Here is a 16,353-nt window from a genome sequence, read left to right on the forward strand (position 1 = left end):
AAATCTATTCAGTTGTGCTGTAGTCCTTCATTTGAGCCCTTAGAAAAAGGAAGAATGCTCTCTGGTGGAGTTTTAGTAATAAAGTTCCTGCCCTAGAATAGAAAAACTGTTGGGTTGTTCTGCTGTAGGTTTTTTTGAGTTTTCACAACTGTTTTTTCTCCTATATGAAGAAGATTGGAAAATGAATGACTGCAGATCTAAACTTCACAGTAAAGAGCTGCATTGTGTATTCCACTAGTGCTTAGTCACAGTTAGTTTAGTTGCTTTGCAGTAAACTATAAAACTCAGATGTTTTTCTGGTTTATGAAGGAAAACAGTGAAGTGTTGAATTTTCAGCATCCCTTAACTGCTGCAGCTGACCCAGTGAGGCACCTGAAGTGAAATAAGCTCGTGATAGCGCAGTAGCTTATTTCATTTAAATTTGATTTCAAGGAAGGCTTTAAGGATTTATATTTGTTTAGCAGTGTAGATTGTGGAGGTCTCTTTATAAACACTGGTAAAAGGCTTTGTGTCAAGTTGCTTTTGGAATGGATATCTTTGCCATCAAGTATGGCGTTATGAAATGAGGAAGCAGAAGCCAGACAGTCTTGCTTCATTATCATTGTAGTTTCTTTCCTTTTTTGACTGAAAACCCAGATCCTACTTCTGCTATTGAATTTCAGGCTTAGGTTATGGGAGACTCAAGTGGTGGTTTCACTGTTTCAGTCACTCTCATTTCAGTATTCCAAATGTTTTGTAGTGAGTTATTGCAGAAATAAACCAGCACAGCAAACAGACCTGCAATGCTTTCTCAGGGTAAATGTTTTATGTGGATTCTGCCGTTGTGTAAATAGGGCTGGTAAGTGACATATCCAGTTTCACTTGGGAAGTTTATTTTAGATTATGGTTTTCTACTCCAGTGTATCATCCATAATACCATCATCTCTCTGAACAATGCCTTCTGGGTATGGTTTTCTGCTCTTGACACATGTAGCTGTGCAGAAAGGTTTTCCAGTTTCTGTACCTTTCATATGTACACTTTGGTTTTCTTTGTCTGCCTTGCTTTATTGGGAAAATTGTTGTCTCCCATACCTAGCTGCAGTTCTGTTTTCTGCCCAGGAGCTTCTCTTCTCTCTTTTCTGGGCCACAGCAGTGTCAATCCATTTAAATAAATTCCAGAAGTGCTGTTTCATTGATTACTGGAACACCATGACCATAATGTGACTTCCTCTAACTGGAATACAAATATTGTAGAAAAGTTTACATCTCTTCCAGATTACTCAGGAGGGATTATTGTACCTAGGTTTTAAATGGTTAAATCAAGACACATAAAGTCAGATGACTTGTCCAGAGTTAAAACCTGTTCAAGAGTGAGGGTCCCTGTGCCTCAGACCATGCCATATTTGCTGTATGGTGGTTTTTCTGAGCCCTGAGCCACACAGGGCCTGCAAATAGGATTTTATAACTCTGCCACCATGTTTGCTTTCTCAGGCAAGATTTATAAATTGACCAGCACCTCACAGAGTGACCTTTACAGGTGGGATTGCATTGCCTGTTTAGGTAATGTACTATAACCCCGTCACTATCTGTGTTACAGATCTCGGATAATGACTGAATGTTACACTCTCTACTGGCTGGTATCTGTGTATTGTAAAAGTTAGTGCAACACTAGACCCTTCTGGTCAGATGCCAAGGGCAAAAGTATGTGTTCTTTGCCAGGAACATGAATAATATTTTAGACACCTTGGACTACATTCACATGTTTGAACACTCATAACCCTGCTGGCATCATTTCATCAACTAAACTGCAGTAATTTAATAGTAGTCTTTATGTACAGAATGGAAGAGATTAAAACTTTAAAAGTAATATGATTTGACAAAATAAATGGAAAAAAATTCCTTGAAAGTAAGAAGTCTTTTTCTGATAATCTGCATTTTAGTATGAGTGCTTAAAAAGAGAGCCTGTGGGGGAGGGAAAGAAGCTGTAAAATTCATTTGGGCAATAATAAAGAGACTTTAAGCTTTGCTTACTATTGCATCACAATCAGAGAGAAGAATTCAGGCTAACTAGTAAAGAGGCTGCTGTGGAGTACATGGCCTTACATGAAGGTGGTGTTTCAGCTGAGAAGAGACTGACCATTTTTCCAGGAAGTTTTTGAATTTGACCAGCTTTTGAACCTAATCCAGTGTTAGAGTTACCTCTCTTTCAGATGCATAATTTAACAGTGGAACTGGAGAAGCCTTTTTTAAGACTCTCTTCTCCTTTCCAGAGAGGCTGAGAAGACCCTGCTGGTTTCATCTGTGCCAATAGCAGAGGGTTTCTTGCTCATGCTTCAAGTTGAGTACAAGAGAGAGCCCTGTTCTCATACACAGCAGTCATCCTGAAAGCCTTGAGAGCTCATTTGCTTCTCCTGTAACACACAACTAACACTGAGGAATTGGATTTAACTCAGGGCAGAAATTTCAGCCACTCATCTGAAGCAGAAGTGTTACTGGAATAACAAGAAGTTAAAAATGTTGGTAACAAGATGGATTTTTCATGCTGTGTCCTCAGATTTTGGGCACAGATTGCATTTCCAGGAATCCAGACAGCTTAAATCACCATTCTGGACATAGTGTAGAGAAGTATTGAGATGATGCATAAACTCAAGCATACACAGCATTAGAAGTATTTCTAGCAAGAGGAAAAGAAACTGGGATGTTTCTGGAACCAGAAGGAGAATACAAAAAGTCCTTGTCCATAGAATCTAGCAAGACATTTTAAAGAACAAAGAAACCTCTCCGTAAGCAGATTAATGAGCTATTCAAGTTGTGCTCACAAAAACTTAGAAGAAGGTGAACAGAAAGACAGCAAATCTGAAAGGCTAATATTTATCTGGAAAAGCTACTGTTGACCAGAAATTGAGGTTACCAGGTGTTAATTTGCTGGCTACCTCACTTAATTGGGGAAAAATTAGTAGGAACCAGATTGTGCTCAGACTTTTTTTCACTTCTTAAAAAAAAAATTCTAGTGCAAAATGATGGAAGAGAAATAAAAGTGGGGGGTGGGAGTGGGATAAAATGGCATCTGTATCATCCTGTATCATGTGCCAACACTATTCCATTGACACTGTACTGGTTGGGCATACAAGAGCTTATGCCCTTCCATGATTTCAGTATTTTGTTAGTAAAGTTGCTGTCAGAACTGCAATATGAATGTAGGAAGTAGTCCCACTTCCCTTGATTGTGACATGCAAGTAGTATTTTGGAAGGTGTGCAGAGACAGGTGTTCACAAGTGTTTTTGTGGCAAATGAATTTGGCTCGTGAATTAAAACATCACAGTCCCACATAATTGTTTTGTCACCAGACTAATTAAGCCAAGGGTTGTGCTTGTTATGAAAGGGGACCACTCACCTCTGCCATCTGTTGGGACTCTTCCTCTCCAGGTGACAACTGCCTGCTGGAAGAGGCTTTTTTTTGCCTTCATCCCTGTTCTTGCCATGCTGCAGTTGGAGATGCCTGACCTTTTACAGCTCTGTTCCTGGATAAAGAGTAAAACTTGCCTGTTCCAGGCAGACACATATACAAGTATTGCAAATAGGGTTATGACTCAGCCTTTCCCCAGGGACTCAGCGCTGGAGCGAAGGCGGAGCAGGGAACAACACAGAGCCACAGACCAAAAGTGCTTAGAATTTCCCATCCTTAACTCAGCGTCCTTGTAATCTAACAGAGTTAAAAGATGAATCAACCCTGCAAAAATGCAGAGCTGCTCGTGATTTGTTGGAGGTACAGGGGAATGGCAGGAATAGTACAGGGACTGCGGTAATCTTTTGGAGACATACCAGGCTCAGCATTAACAGACAGAGATCCAGTGCCAGAGACATCAAGCTTTCTAGAACACAAGAGATGCCAAAAGCTCTGTTTGGGCTAGAGGATACTGAAGGGAAAGCCTCAGGGGTAATGGATGCTTGCCCAGTGAGCATAACCTCTGTCCCTGCTGTAACCTTGTGCTGAAGAGAGACTTTGCATTTTCAGAAATATTTAAATGTCACATAAGCTTTTGGGGGTTTAAACTTTGCTCACGGTAGATGGTGGATTTTGCTAATGGTCTTGGAGAAGGAGTAGTATTTATCTCCTTGTTTAGTGTTAGAGGGATCAGACATTCTTACTGGAAGACATATAAGGCAGGAAACAAATCTGAATGTGTGATAATGTCAGAGCTCTTTCCGTAGCTGATGTGAGGCTGGACTTAGTCAACTACTAATCAGCTGCAGGCTGGGAGATTCTTCTAGGAATCAATATGCTAAATATATCAAGGAAGATACATTACAGACAGGAACACTTCCCGTTGATTGCCTGGGAGCTGATGAGGCTTGGAGTGAGGTGGCCCCGTTCCCAGCTCAGTCATCTGTTGCCTGTGTGGTTCAGTCAGAGGTGATGCTGCCCTGGTTCCTGGCAAGTGGGTGCACAAATGGGAGTGAAATGGCTTAAACTTGTTTCATGTCAGCCACCAAATAATCATTGGCATGGACTCATAGATAAAGCCAGTCTGGAACAAAGCATTTTTGTGTAGAATGCCAAAAAAAAAAAGAATCTTGTGCTTTTTTAATGATCCAGTCTCCTGAACTTCATCCAGCTCCACCCTCAACAAAAAAAGAAAGACCAAGAGCTTTAATGCTTTCTGAAGACATACAGATGTCAGTTCAAGACAATTGAATAAACTCTTTTGAAGTCTTCATTCTTAACCTACCTCATGGCATCGTGTCAGAAAGCAACACCATGGAGTTTGAATACTAGGCAAATATTCCAGAATAATTTAATCCTTAGGTGATATGCCTGGGAGGTAGACCTCCATGGAAGTACTACATTTAAAGTGTTGTTCATTGTGAGAGACACCAGGCAGTTCTGCCTTGACATCTTTTTGCTTTTGGTTTGAGACCATGCACAGGACCCATTGTTCCCCAGCCACTGTGGCCTTTGGGCCAGAACAGCTCCATGGAAGACCTTCCTGTTAGCAGTCCTTTGGTAGACAGCAAAGGAAAGCTGTCTGGCAGCAAATCCTAGCAAGCAGAGCTAGTTTAACTGGTCAAGCTCTTTTTTTTTTTTTTTTTTTCCCCCAGTACCAGGCTTTAATGGCCTGAAAATACCAAATCATTGTAAGCAGAGCCAAGGGTTGAGGAAACAGATATTCAGTTCAAACAGTTGTAGGGTATATCCCTGGAGCTGGTTTCCAAGGGTAAATATTAATTTCAGCTGTAAAGCACAAGTCAGCTGCAAGGAAATCTGGTGATCAAGATAAACTGTTCTGTTACCTGCTTTTCTTGGTGACAAGTCATCGTGTGGCTGTTACCTCTAAAAAGGATAGCACTGAGCACAGTCACACACGTTTTCCATTGATTGGTTGATAGGAAAAATTGATTGTGTGTGTGCTATACTGTGACTGTACATAGCTCAGTGTACAGCATCACGCTGGTTTCTCTCGCAATTTACCTATTCATCAAGTGTAAATAGCTGCTGTTTGCTGCAGCCAGGGCTGTGGGAATCAGTGAGTAAACCCTCTGTGGAATAAACCCCAGGCAGTTTGCAAACAGCCAGAGCTTCCAGCTCCTGGCTGAACTGAAGAATCACAAGTGTGAAACGCATTGCGAAAACATTTTTGCCAGTGAAATGTGTGTTGTCCTGGTGGGAAGAAGGGCTCAGAGAAATTGCTTCTCTGCAGTTCAGAGCGTGTGGGTGTCTGGTCCCCACACAGTTTGCTAGAGATGCCTGCAGACTCTGCCTGCTGCGAAAGAGATTTTGCTCTTTAGGTACTCGAAAACTCTTGGGTGCTTTATGCTGTAACACCAAATGTTCCACAAAACCTGCCACGTGTATATCAAAATATGGAAAACTTAAGCTCTGCGATTTAAATGTGTGCACTGTGTACACCAGAGCACTAGGAAACATTGCTGAGTTCAGGGGGATGGAGGAAAGGTGCACAGGGCAAGTTGGCGGCTTGAACGTCAATATTCCTGTGTTGGTTTATCTTGAATTTCTGCAGGTGTCTGAAAGCAAACCCTGAAGTTACAGAAAGCAATAGGTTAAAATTGTGTTCTGTGGGTACGTTTCTTCTAAATCCATTTGAATGTTTTGAGGTTTTAAGAGCTGGTGTCAGTTAAGGAGAAAAATGAATTTGTGGCGAAAGACTTGGAGTCAGGAGGATGAGGCTTGTTCCTGGCTCTGCAGTGCATCTCCCATGTGACTCTGAAAGTCACAAAATCCTTTTGTTGCAGTTTCCTATTCTTAGTGCAGGGATAGGAGTCTTTTTAGAGGAATGGTAGCATCTTTACAATTAACAAAGCATTAATACCTTACATCCAGGATCTCTGGTGGAAATTCTAGCACTGGTATCTGAAAAACAATTGCCAAAGTCAGCACAGATTTTAGGTTTCTTGAAGAGCCTGGTTAATTTTGGTTACTTTTGAGTAGCATGTTCAAAATAAAACCTGGGGGGAGTCTTTGGGTATTGCATATATTCCTCCCATTATACTGATCTTCCCTATAAATGGCCTTTTGAGGTGGTTTGAGGTGCTAGTTCAGCCTCATCTCCTTTTCAATATACTTGTAAAAAAATGCTTGCAAATGCATTTATTTGCAATTCAACTGTGTTGCTCTTTTTCTCTGCTGAATTCATTTCCTTGGTGCTTTAAAGGACTTCATTGTACAGCACAGTTGTCACTGAGGATGGGAAGTGTCACTCAGAGTAGAAGCTGATAGCAATAAAATTACTGTGTTCCTGTAGATTCACTTGACTGCCAACTCCCATTTCTGACCTGTCACATAATTGGGACCCGCCCTGACCTGTGTAGGTGGGTGACCACCAACACAGCTCATTACAGCTGTCAGGTTGCATTTCCTTGGTGGGGCTGTTATCGGAGGGAGGTAAATGTGTCCTGCAGTAGAGAAGCAGGAGGAGAGAATTCTTGCTCCTTTTCACCCTTTCTTTTCATTTTCTGCCATTACTCCCCATTTTCCTTGCCTGCTGCCTGTCATGTTATATACTGTTGGGGATAGGAAAGAAATGGTTTTAATTCACAGCAGGGAGAAGGGAAGGGTGCTTTGTCAAGATTAAATACTTGTGGAAATAGAAGTATTAAATTTTGGGATTCAACAGGTCTGACACCTCAGCTTTGTGCTTTGTTCCTATATCCTTTCTGTGTATTCAGCATGAATCCTTGGAGGCATAGGAAGCCAGGCTGCCCATCTGCCAAATAAGGTTGAACTTGCTATATCTATGGGTACCTAGTTAATGGAAGGATTGCATTTCTTCAGGGTCTATAAAGCATTTAAAGGTCGTTGAACTAAAGACCGTGAAAATGCAGCTGTTGCCAAGATGAATTAACTTGTGCTGCAGGAACAATGAATCCATTTAGGACCTCTGAAACCAAGAATTTTGTTACAAATTTTGAATCACAAAAATACTAGAATGCAGTGGGGAAAAATGCAGAGGTTCACGAGGGAGGTGTGGAGTTTTCTCCCAATTTAATTTCTTTTCTTTTGCCTCTCTGTTTACAGATTCTCACAAACACAAAGATAAACACAAAGACCGAGAACACCGGCACAAAGAGCACAAGAAGGACAAGGATAAAGACCGGGAAAAGTCCAAGCACAGTAATAGGTGAGGAAAAAGTGGATGAAGTCTTTGTAGGCTAAAAAACCATTGAATGTGCAGTCTTACATTAACTACTCTGATAATAAATGAACATGAAATTGCTACATTTTGAGTGTGGTTTTGTAAGTGTGGGAGCTTTAAGCCTGATTTTTGTCGTTGCCTGCATTTCCATGTGGGTGGCTGGAGCTGTGTATCTTGCAAATGTGAGCTGATACTAATGTATAAAAGATTATTGTAGTTAGAGTTGTTAAAGGTGTAGAACACTACCTCAGCCTTCCCTTCATGCAGATTGGTGGGTTTTGTTCATAATCTTTTGTGTGTGGTTCCAGTTGTTTGTCAGAAGTGTGGAGTTCTCTTCATGCTGGTACAGACCCCCACTGCTTTAGCATAGTGAGACCCCCATGTGGCTACTGAGACTTCTCCTAATCAGAAGTGCCTGGAAAGATGGTCCCCCAGAATGACAGTGGTATCCTTGCCTGCCACCACAGTGGCTGAATATCCCACTGTGTGAGACAGCACTGGGAAACTGCTGGGTTAGAGGGATCCCAAAGGATTGTGTGCTGTTTAGTCCAATGTGATTTATACATTACTCTGCCACTGGATGGGGAAGGTGTTTCATGCCAGTCACTTGCCAGGTCACCCACATTGATGTGATGGCCTGTAGCTCTTGAGCTGCTGGTCCATTTGCTCCCTAGGCTGGGTTGTGAGCTGCACAAACCAAGATGTGGAGGTCTGTGTGATGATTTGGTGTGGTGGAGCATGGCGCAAATAACATTGCCACATTTGTCACAGCTAGGATGTTACTCAGGGAAATTTTCCTTGTTGTAAGTCCTGACACACAAGTGTCATGGAGCCTAAATTGCCACCAAAACTTGCAAAAGTCAGTCCCTGGAGGGAAAGTTTCTGGTGTGACACTTGATGAATGACAGATAGTGTTTATGCTGTGGGCAAGCAATTGTATTAAATAATTGCTGTGCAACTGTGATAGCACTGTCCAAAAAGGAACAAAAAACTTTGTATTAACAACAATTTCTATTAAAAAGAAGCATGAAAAGGAGGGAGTCTGTGCAGAGAAGTGGGTTTGTTTTATGGGGCTCACACTTGCTTTGAATTTTCTGTGATCTTATGACAAGTTACATGAGCCTACTGTTCCATAATGTGTCTTTGATGGGGAAAAACCCCTAGGCAAATAACTTGCATTTGCTGGCTCTCACAACAAGGATGAAATTCTTTGGACATGTTCTTTGCCTTTGTTCACACATCTATATTGCCTTGATTTCCAGTTTTCATTTTCCTGATCATCAGGCACCCTAAAACTGACTGCCTCACATGTCCAAATGTTCATTGCTTAGCTTGAAAAACCATTCTCCTAAAATCTTAGCAGAGCACATTCTTTTGTAAGGAGTAATGTAAGCACTGTCTTTAAATTCCCAAATTCATTAATGCTTTGGCTTCATTTGTGTAGGAGTTGGAAATGGTCAGCATGTTTTTAACTGGAAAAACTAATTATGGCTCATAACTTGTAGCTGACTTTGCAAACAATAAATACCAAAGCAGTGGAAAGAAGGTAGAATGGCTGTGATGTTTTGAGGTGTAGCTGAGGAGGTAACATGTAATCATGCCTTATCTTGAAGTACTTCCTTCCTCCCTACCATGTTGTCTTGAAATCCCTCTGGGAAAGGTATCATGTTTTCTAGGCACTGTGCCTAATGCTCCCAGTTGTTTTCATGTCTCTGTTAAGTGCTTGTGTGTCCTGTGAGGGCAGTATCTGCTGCATCCTGGGGTCCCAAAACAAGGTCCCTGTCTGTGGGTGGCATGACTGAGTGCATGCATGTGCAGGGGCTTGGTTCAAGCATTTTTGGGGAGAGAATACACAGTAATGCTTTGTCCCTCAGGTTCCTTCACAAGGGAAGCCTTCACTCTCTCAGACTGAGTGCACACTACCTTTCAAAGCTGCCACCTTAAAAATGAAAGTATTATAGTGCTGAATCTTGAGATCTGGTTTTGGAGGTGTTTCCTGGGAAGTTGACATACATGGATGTGCCTGTGATCCTGTTGGGATGGCTCCTTTAGGAGTGCTCCAGAATCTTCACTATCCCATTCTTGCTCAGTCATGTACAGGGTACCTCGCTGCTTGCTGTGCAAGAACAGCAGACTTGTAACAGAACTTCATAGAAATAATTGAAATTTAAACATTTCTTCCCTAAATGCTTTGATTCAGCTGTCACCCATGCAATTCTGTAAATGTAAGTTGCTGTGAGAATGGGATTTTAGGTGACAGTTGTTTGAAGGAAAAAAAGCCTGCCTGTTTGTACTGAAGTTTCTCCTTTGACAATGAGAAACAAGTGAAAAAGAGCCATGAATCTAGAAATTAAAGAAAAATTCTCCAGGATACAAGAATGGGGTGGGTGGGTTTCAATGGTTTTTACCTGTATGAAGAATTTTTAAAGCACATGATAAAAGGCTGTAAATTAATCCTTTGGAAAAATTTATCTTAGATTTATCAAATTGCATGTAAATCTTCACAAAATCCATTCTGCATTTCAGAAAAGCTGCTGTGTTACTGCAAAAGCTGTGCTGTATCTTTGGTAGTTCTCAAAAGAGGTTGAATGGTGCTTTAGCAGAAATTGAAGCCATTGTTTTCTGGGAGACTTGGATTGTACCTCTGATATTTTATCTGTGGTGTGTGAAGAGCCCTTGATTGCATTCTGAGAAGCACAGTGCACACTGGGCACAGTTAAGAGCAGTGTGTGGTTGTGTTTGAAGCAGATCGTTTTTGTGTCTGTAATAGTTTGACAGTTTCATTTCCTGTCCTGTACTTAAAAAAGACTTTTAAAATAAAACCTGCCTCAAGAAGACAGAACAACTCCAATGCAGGAGAATAAATGTTTCCTGTATTCAGACTTTGAAGGATCTAAACTGCCAAGATAAGTCTCTGAAATACCTAAAATAGACAATTTTGATTTCATATGACAGAAGTGTGTGGAATGGTATGTAGAACTTCTTAATTTTGCTTCTTGCTTTCCTCCTCTCCCACTCACAAGATGACACTTCTGTGTCTTAACCACTCATTTACAGCTGTAGTAAACTGACAGAGAACATTTGTGTGCCTCAGACCTACCCATCACCCCTCAAAGAAAGAAAATGCAAAGCCCACTTAAGAACAGTCTGTATCAAGAAATAAATCCACATCACTATCCAACAAAGTGTGCTTTTTTGCTCATTTTCTCAGCCCCGTACTTCCTGGTCTCCAAACAAAAATCTAATACACATCCATTAAATATAAATGTCAGTGGTTGTAAAAATAAAATGAAACAAATCCCATGTGGCAATAGGTTTCTGATCCGTGGGAGTTGAGTGTTTCAGACGAGCAGACCACATGAAATAATGGAATACCAGGTCCTTTGAAGCCAAGCCTTGTTAGAGAGCGGGTTGGAAGTGTTGGCAGTAGCAGGTGTGTCTGTGCCAGCTGTCCCGGGCTCTCTGCAGGGAGCTGGGCTGCCAGGAGTGAGCAGGGCAGGGCTGCCTGGGGCAGGGGATGGGAGCAGAGGCTGCTCTGCAGCGCTCAGCCGTGCTGCCAGCCTGACAAGCACCGGAGCCGCGGGAAGAAAATCTTCTGTCAGATTGCATATTTCCTCCATTTACTAAATCTCTTGTGATCACAGCTTGGGATGAACTGAAGCTTGGAACACAGAAGGGATTCGCAGACCTTATCTTCACTGGCATCTTCTAATTTTATGCTTTTGCTAGGAAAAACACACATTCCAGGCATTTGCTAGCCATGGATGAGGATAAATTTCAGTTCCGATTTCTTGCACACCTCCTCTGGTATATTATGTAATTCTAATCTGATTTGAATGGTGTGTGTTGGGGACAGGAAGAGGCAGGGATACCCAGTGTAGGGGTAAAGGCAATTTCAAAAAAAGACTTCACACCTGCTGTTTGCTAGCACGGGTGAGATTGTTTTTCTACTCCATTTTAGTGCACAGTTCACCTTGAGCAGTTTTCTGATGTGACACTGCCTTCCAGTAGTGAATATATTTTGCTTTTTATTTAGTAGTCTACTTAATTCTCACATGTCCACGGAAGACATGTGCTAAGCATGATCCTCATTTCAGTGTGTGAATATTGTTCTCATTCCTAAAATTTTTTTCAGCTGTTGATTAGTCCAGCTTTTTATCTTGTTCCTCTTGCTGAAGGCTTGATCTGTTATCTGTGAAAAGACTCCTTTCACCACTGGGAAGAATGGTTTCAGGTTGTTTTATTTCACTGCCAGAAACCCAGCAAAACCTTTGGGGCTCACGTGTTTATTCACTGTAATTCCATATGATAACCCTCTAACAGCATAATATCCTGCAAGCCAGCTGAAAACCTGTCCTTCCCTGGGGTGCTGTCGCTTTGGAAGCACTCCCTGCACAGGCAGCTCTCCCTCGGTGTGCATTAGCCTGGATGTGATCACAGGTTTCCATTAATACTGGATTGCGTCAAACGAGACACGGGCTGTGTCACCTGTGCCCTGTCCCCGTCGTGGTTTTAGGCTGCACTGAAATCACAACTCCCTGGGATTTTACACTTCGGTTGTGCTGCAGCAGCTCCCGAGTAGGCACAGCTCCGATGGCAACCGGCACTGGCACTCGCTAGTAGCAGATTCCCTGTCACGAGCTAATTACAGCAGAGAGAGGAAATAAGAGACACTTTAGATAAAGCATCCTTCCCAGCTTGTGGTTTTGAAGCTGGAATGGAAAGGGCCTGGGAAGGGATTATTAACGTACATAAATGGCACCTGAAGAACGCAGTGTTAAATTACTGCAAAGCTGTTGCAGTTTGAAGGAGGAAGCTGTGATCTGCACATCTGCTGTTCTTTGGAAACACTTTCCACTTGTGACTTTGCCATGTGATCTCAGCCTGAGCAGCTGCTGCCAGGTGCCTGGGCTCCCTTCCTCTCCCTCTCCTCTCTCCTGCAGGCATTCTCATTGGGAAATATATCCATGCTTACAAGGGAAATGGCTTCTTCTGATGCATTTTCTGCTTCATGTGCTTCAGCCTGAGCTCTCCACAGCCTTTGGCTGTCCTTGTTTAGGCTAAAACTGTAAATGGAAGACAGTAAGCAAGCTGGCACAAAGGATAGAGTGCTTCAGGAGATGTGTGTGCTCACCTGGCCTTTGTCTGAGCTAAGCCAGTAGTATCATGATACACCTGTAGATGATGTAATCCCTTGTTCTGCCTGTGTTAATGTAATCTCCCGCTGCTCTTGGTTACCTTAATAAAACACTAACGCTGCAGGTTTGTCTTGAAACACCTTCAAGAGGCCTAACTCTGTGTTCTGTTGCAGTGATGCAACTGCAGTGGTCTGGGTGAGGAGGAAGACTTTACTTTGTCAGCAGGGCTGGGTATGAGCAATTGTTATGATCCACTTGTCCTGTTTTCAGGCTAGCTTCCCCTGGAGCTTCCCTCTATCTTACAGGGGGGTTGCTGTCCTACTTCCATGACTCCAGGCTGCCTTGTTGGCAGAGAGATATGTGCAGGAAAGGTAACAAAGGATTCACAGAGCTCTGAACAATGAATTCAAGATAAAATTAGCAGTGTGCATGTGATCTTGAGACCATTTTCCTTGGTTTCTTTAAAGAAAAGTGATTCTTTTCTTCCAGTTTTGAATTGACCAGGAAGATAGGCTTCTGATCTTTAAATTGTTCCCAGTCCCTCCTAATAATAGCTTTGGGATTGTCTGAAATAGCTTTCTGATAGAAGGCTGAAACTCCATCTTCGGGGTAAGGATGGCATCCTGTTGCCTTCTCTTTTCTTTTGAGATTAGTGTGGTGGTTAAATTGTGTTCCCTGTAGGCTCACATGTGTATCTGAGCCAAGTGAAAGACCAAAGCAGCTCAGCTTGACTGCAGTTAATATGCGAGCAACTTGCTTTGCTTTGAGACAAAAAAGAAGTTCCTCTTCTAAGGATTGTTGCTTGAGGCCTTTGTTATCAGCTCATTTCCAAGAGAGGTTTTCTGGGAGATGGAGATTTCCATCCCTCCAAGAAAAGAGGGGCACAAGCCTTCCTTGATGCACATGTCAGAAGTTTTGTGCTGAGCTGTAGAAGAGCTGTGGTCCAATGTCTGGAAGCAGGGCTGGCAAGCAGGCCACTTACAAATAAGGGAAAGAAATTTATGCTCCCTTTTAACATTGGAGTGAAAAGTACACAATATCAGATTTTTATCTAGGGAATTCCTCCCAGTCACCGGGAGCAGCAGCAAGCAGCACCTCGGGGCCAAGCCAGCAGTGCTGATCTGTGGAAAATGAAGCTGCAGAGTGAAACTGGAGACAGAGTTTCCTTAGGTTATCTGAGCCCACATTGCTTGGCTGAGAAATTTACTGCTCATTGCAGAGCAAAGGGGAAGGATATTCTTATGATAAAAAAATTAAATTAAGACCAACAACTAAGACTGAGTCAGGAAGTCAGACTTCTTGAATCTGGCTCTGATGCTGAAAGATCTGAGAAACTGTGCTGAAAAAGTGAGATTAAATTGCATGACAGCTTTTCAATGCTGGCCACTTACTGTCTTTCAAGAGGGATGTCATTTGAGCTTCTACTTAAACAAGCCTAAGTTTTTAGAGGTTTTAGCACTTTTTTTTTATTCCAGCTGTAGTCTGTAAGCATTCAGCACACACAAATATTATCACTGCCTCTCTAGACCAATGGGATTTTGTTTCTGTTTCAATCTTAGCTTTACTGATCTAGTTTGTCATCCATTAGTTTGCTTTTAATCATGCTTTGTGTACATCCCAGGGCTCTTCCAGTCATTTACTGAAAGCTAGTGCTTTTGGCTGGTAGTGTGATTGAGTATGGTGCTTTGGAAAGCCAAATTGTTTCTCTTTTTTGGTCTTTTGTGGGGTTTTTTTTTGCTATTCCAAACTCCCAAGCAACAGCCACTGCCATGAACTTTGCCTCAGAGCACCAACTCCAGTGGCTGCAGTGTGTACCATGCTTTAACAGTCCAAATTAATGCCTCACTAAAACATGCTATTTCAGGTAGGGCTTAAATATCAAATAAGAACAAGAAAGAGTCAGAAAATAAACACAAGTAGACTTGTAAAGAACAAGATGAGTCTGAGCCTTGTGTGTGTTTATTATGATTTTTTTTTATGTTAGAATGGTAGAATCACAGAATGGTTTGGGTTGAAAGAGACCTTAAGGCTCATCTCATTCCACGCCCTGCCGTGGACAGGGGCACCTTCCACCAGACAAGGTGGTCCAAGCCCTGTCCAGTCTGGCCTTGAATACAGGGATGGGGCATCCACAACTTGGATTGATATAGGAAGGTTGAATATTGATTATTGATATTGAATGTTGTTATTATTATGAGTATTGGTTTAAATATCTGCAGGTGGAGATACATCTTAAATTGTCAACCTTAAATCTTTGGCAAATGGGGTACCTGGCATACAGATACCAGTGCAAAATGTCAAGACAGAATTTCCAGACCTTCCTGAGTTTAAAAATTATTAGTAATGTGTGGAGTTTTTGCTTTCAGACAGTCAGTGAATCTGATTGGAGCAAAGGAAAATTAAATAGGTGCCTTGAGCTTGGAATACTGATGAATAAACATCAGAAGCTGGGATGAGAGATCAGAGCAGGAGCAGCAGGCATGTCGTGGATTTCCAGGATCCAGTGTCAGGATGTTCCGTGTCTGTTCTCGCATGGCCTGACACACTGTACATAACATGATCTGCTGGGTAAGAATAGTCTGCAGTTGTTGAGTCTGCTCACAGGCAACGTGTGCTGTGTGTCTAACTGCAAGCATTTCTAGAGTGCCTGCTGCCTTTTGATGTTCAGATAGGCCTTCACTGCTTAGTATGGAGAGGTTGCTAGAGAGTTAAAATGAAACTGGTTTCTCTGGCTGCTGATCTCTTGGTGTCACACAGCATGTGAATGTACTGATTTCCTTCGGAGATGGATTTTCATGCTTTAGCTGCTTGAGCTTGGATGGCTGGTGTGTGTTTATTCAATTTATTCAATGTATATTTATTGGAGTGTTATTATTCAAGCTACTCTGGGCTTGAATTATTTAGACCTTTGGCAGGTTCATATGCATTTGTCCACGCTGGTGTCTGCAGTTGTAAGCTGGGTGTGGGTTGGTGTATTTGTGACTGTGATTGCCTTGCTCCTAATCACACACAGACTGTGGGAACTGGTTAATGTGCTGCCTGCTCTCTGTAGGCATCAACCTTTTTGCAGTCTGTTTCTGTGATAGAAAAAAATCTCAAAGAATCTGTAATTTTAAAAAACCATGCCCTTGCCCAGCATTCCCATTGCTTTTCAGGGCTGTGTTCACCCAGATTGGTTTGAGCTTGCACCTGAGTGTTGAAATAACTGAAATAAGGAAAGTGCCTTTTTCTAGTAAAGCTATGTAGTGCATTTTGTAATCCTGAGGAGAAGCACAGTGTGTCCCAGAGAACAGCAGTGGTGGGACTCAAGTGTTGAGAAAGGAGAGTGTGAGCAGCCAGCATGAGGAGCGCAGCTTGGTTAGTGCATATCCATGCTGATTTACACCATGCCTTTGGCTTGCTAAAGCCCTGAGTGACCTCAGGGAGTCCACACAACCTTATAAGTGTGTATTGAAGGCCTGTAGAATTGCCAGGCTTGTTGCTTGGCTTCCACATCACTGCTGCTAATCCTTGTGGCCAGTTCTTGATGTTTCTATTCTGAGTCTCCTGAGAGTATTGCTTCACTTTTGGCTTCAAGATTTGTC

The 16,353-nt window shown here is 42.2% G+C and overlaps 1 protein-coding gene across 1 annotated transcript in view; it reads left to right on the forward strand.

The window, feature by feature from the left end:
* Positions 1-16,353, forward strand: part of TOP1 (DNA topoisomerase I) — a 65,938-nt gene that overhangs the window by 21,589 nt on the left and 27,996 nt on the right. Inside the window, exon 3 of the mRNA XM_064391176.1 lies at positions 7,514-7,616. Coding sequence (XP_064247246.1) covers positions 7,514-7,616 — 103 coding nt within the window. The remainder of the gene's footprint in view (positions 1-7,513; positions 7,617-16,353) is intronic.

Source organism: Passer domesticus, chromosome 16 (genome assembly GCF_036417665.1).
Source record: "Passer domesticus isolate bPasDom1 chromosome 16, bPasDom1.hap1, whole genome shotgun sequence".
In the NCBI taxonomy this organism is placed as follows: Eukaryota; Metazoa; Chordata; class Aves; order Passeriformes; family Passeridae; genus Passer; species Passer domesticus.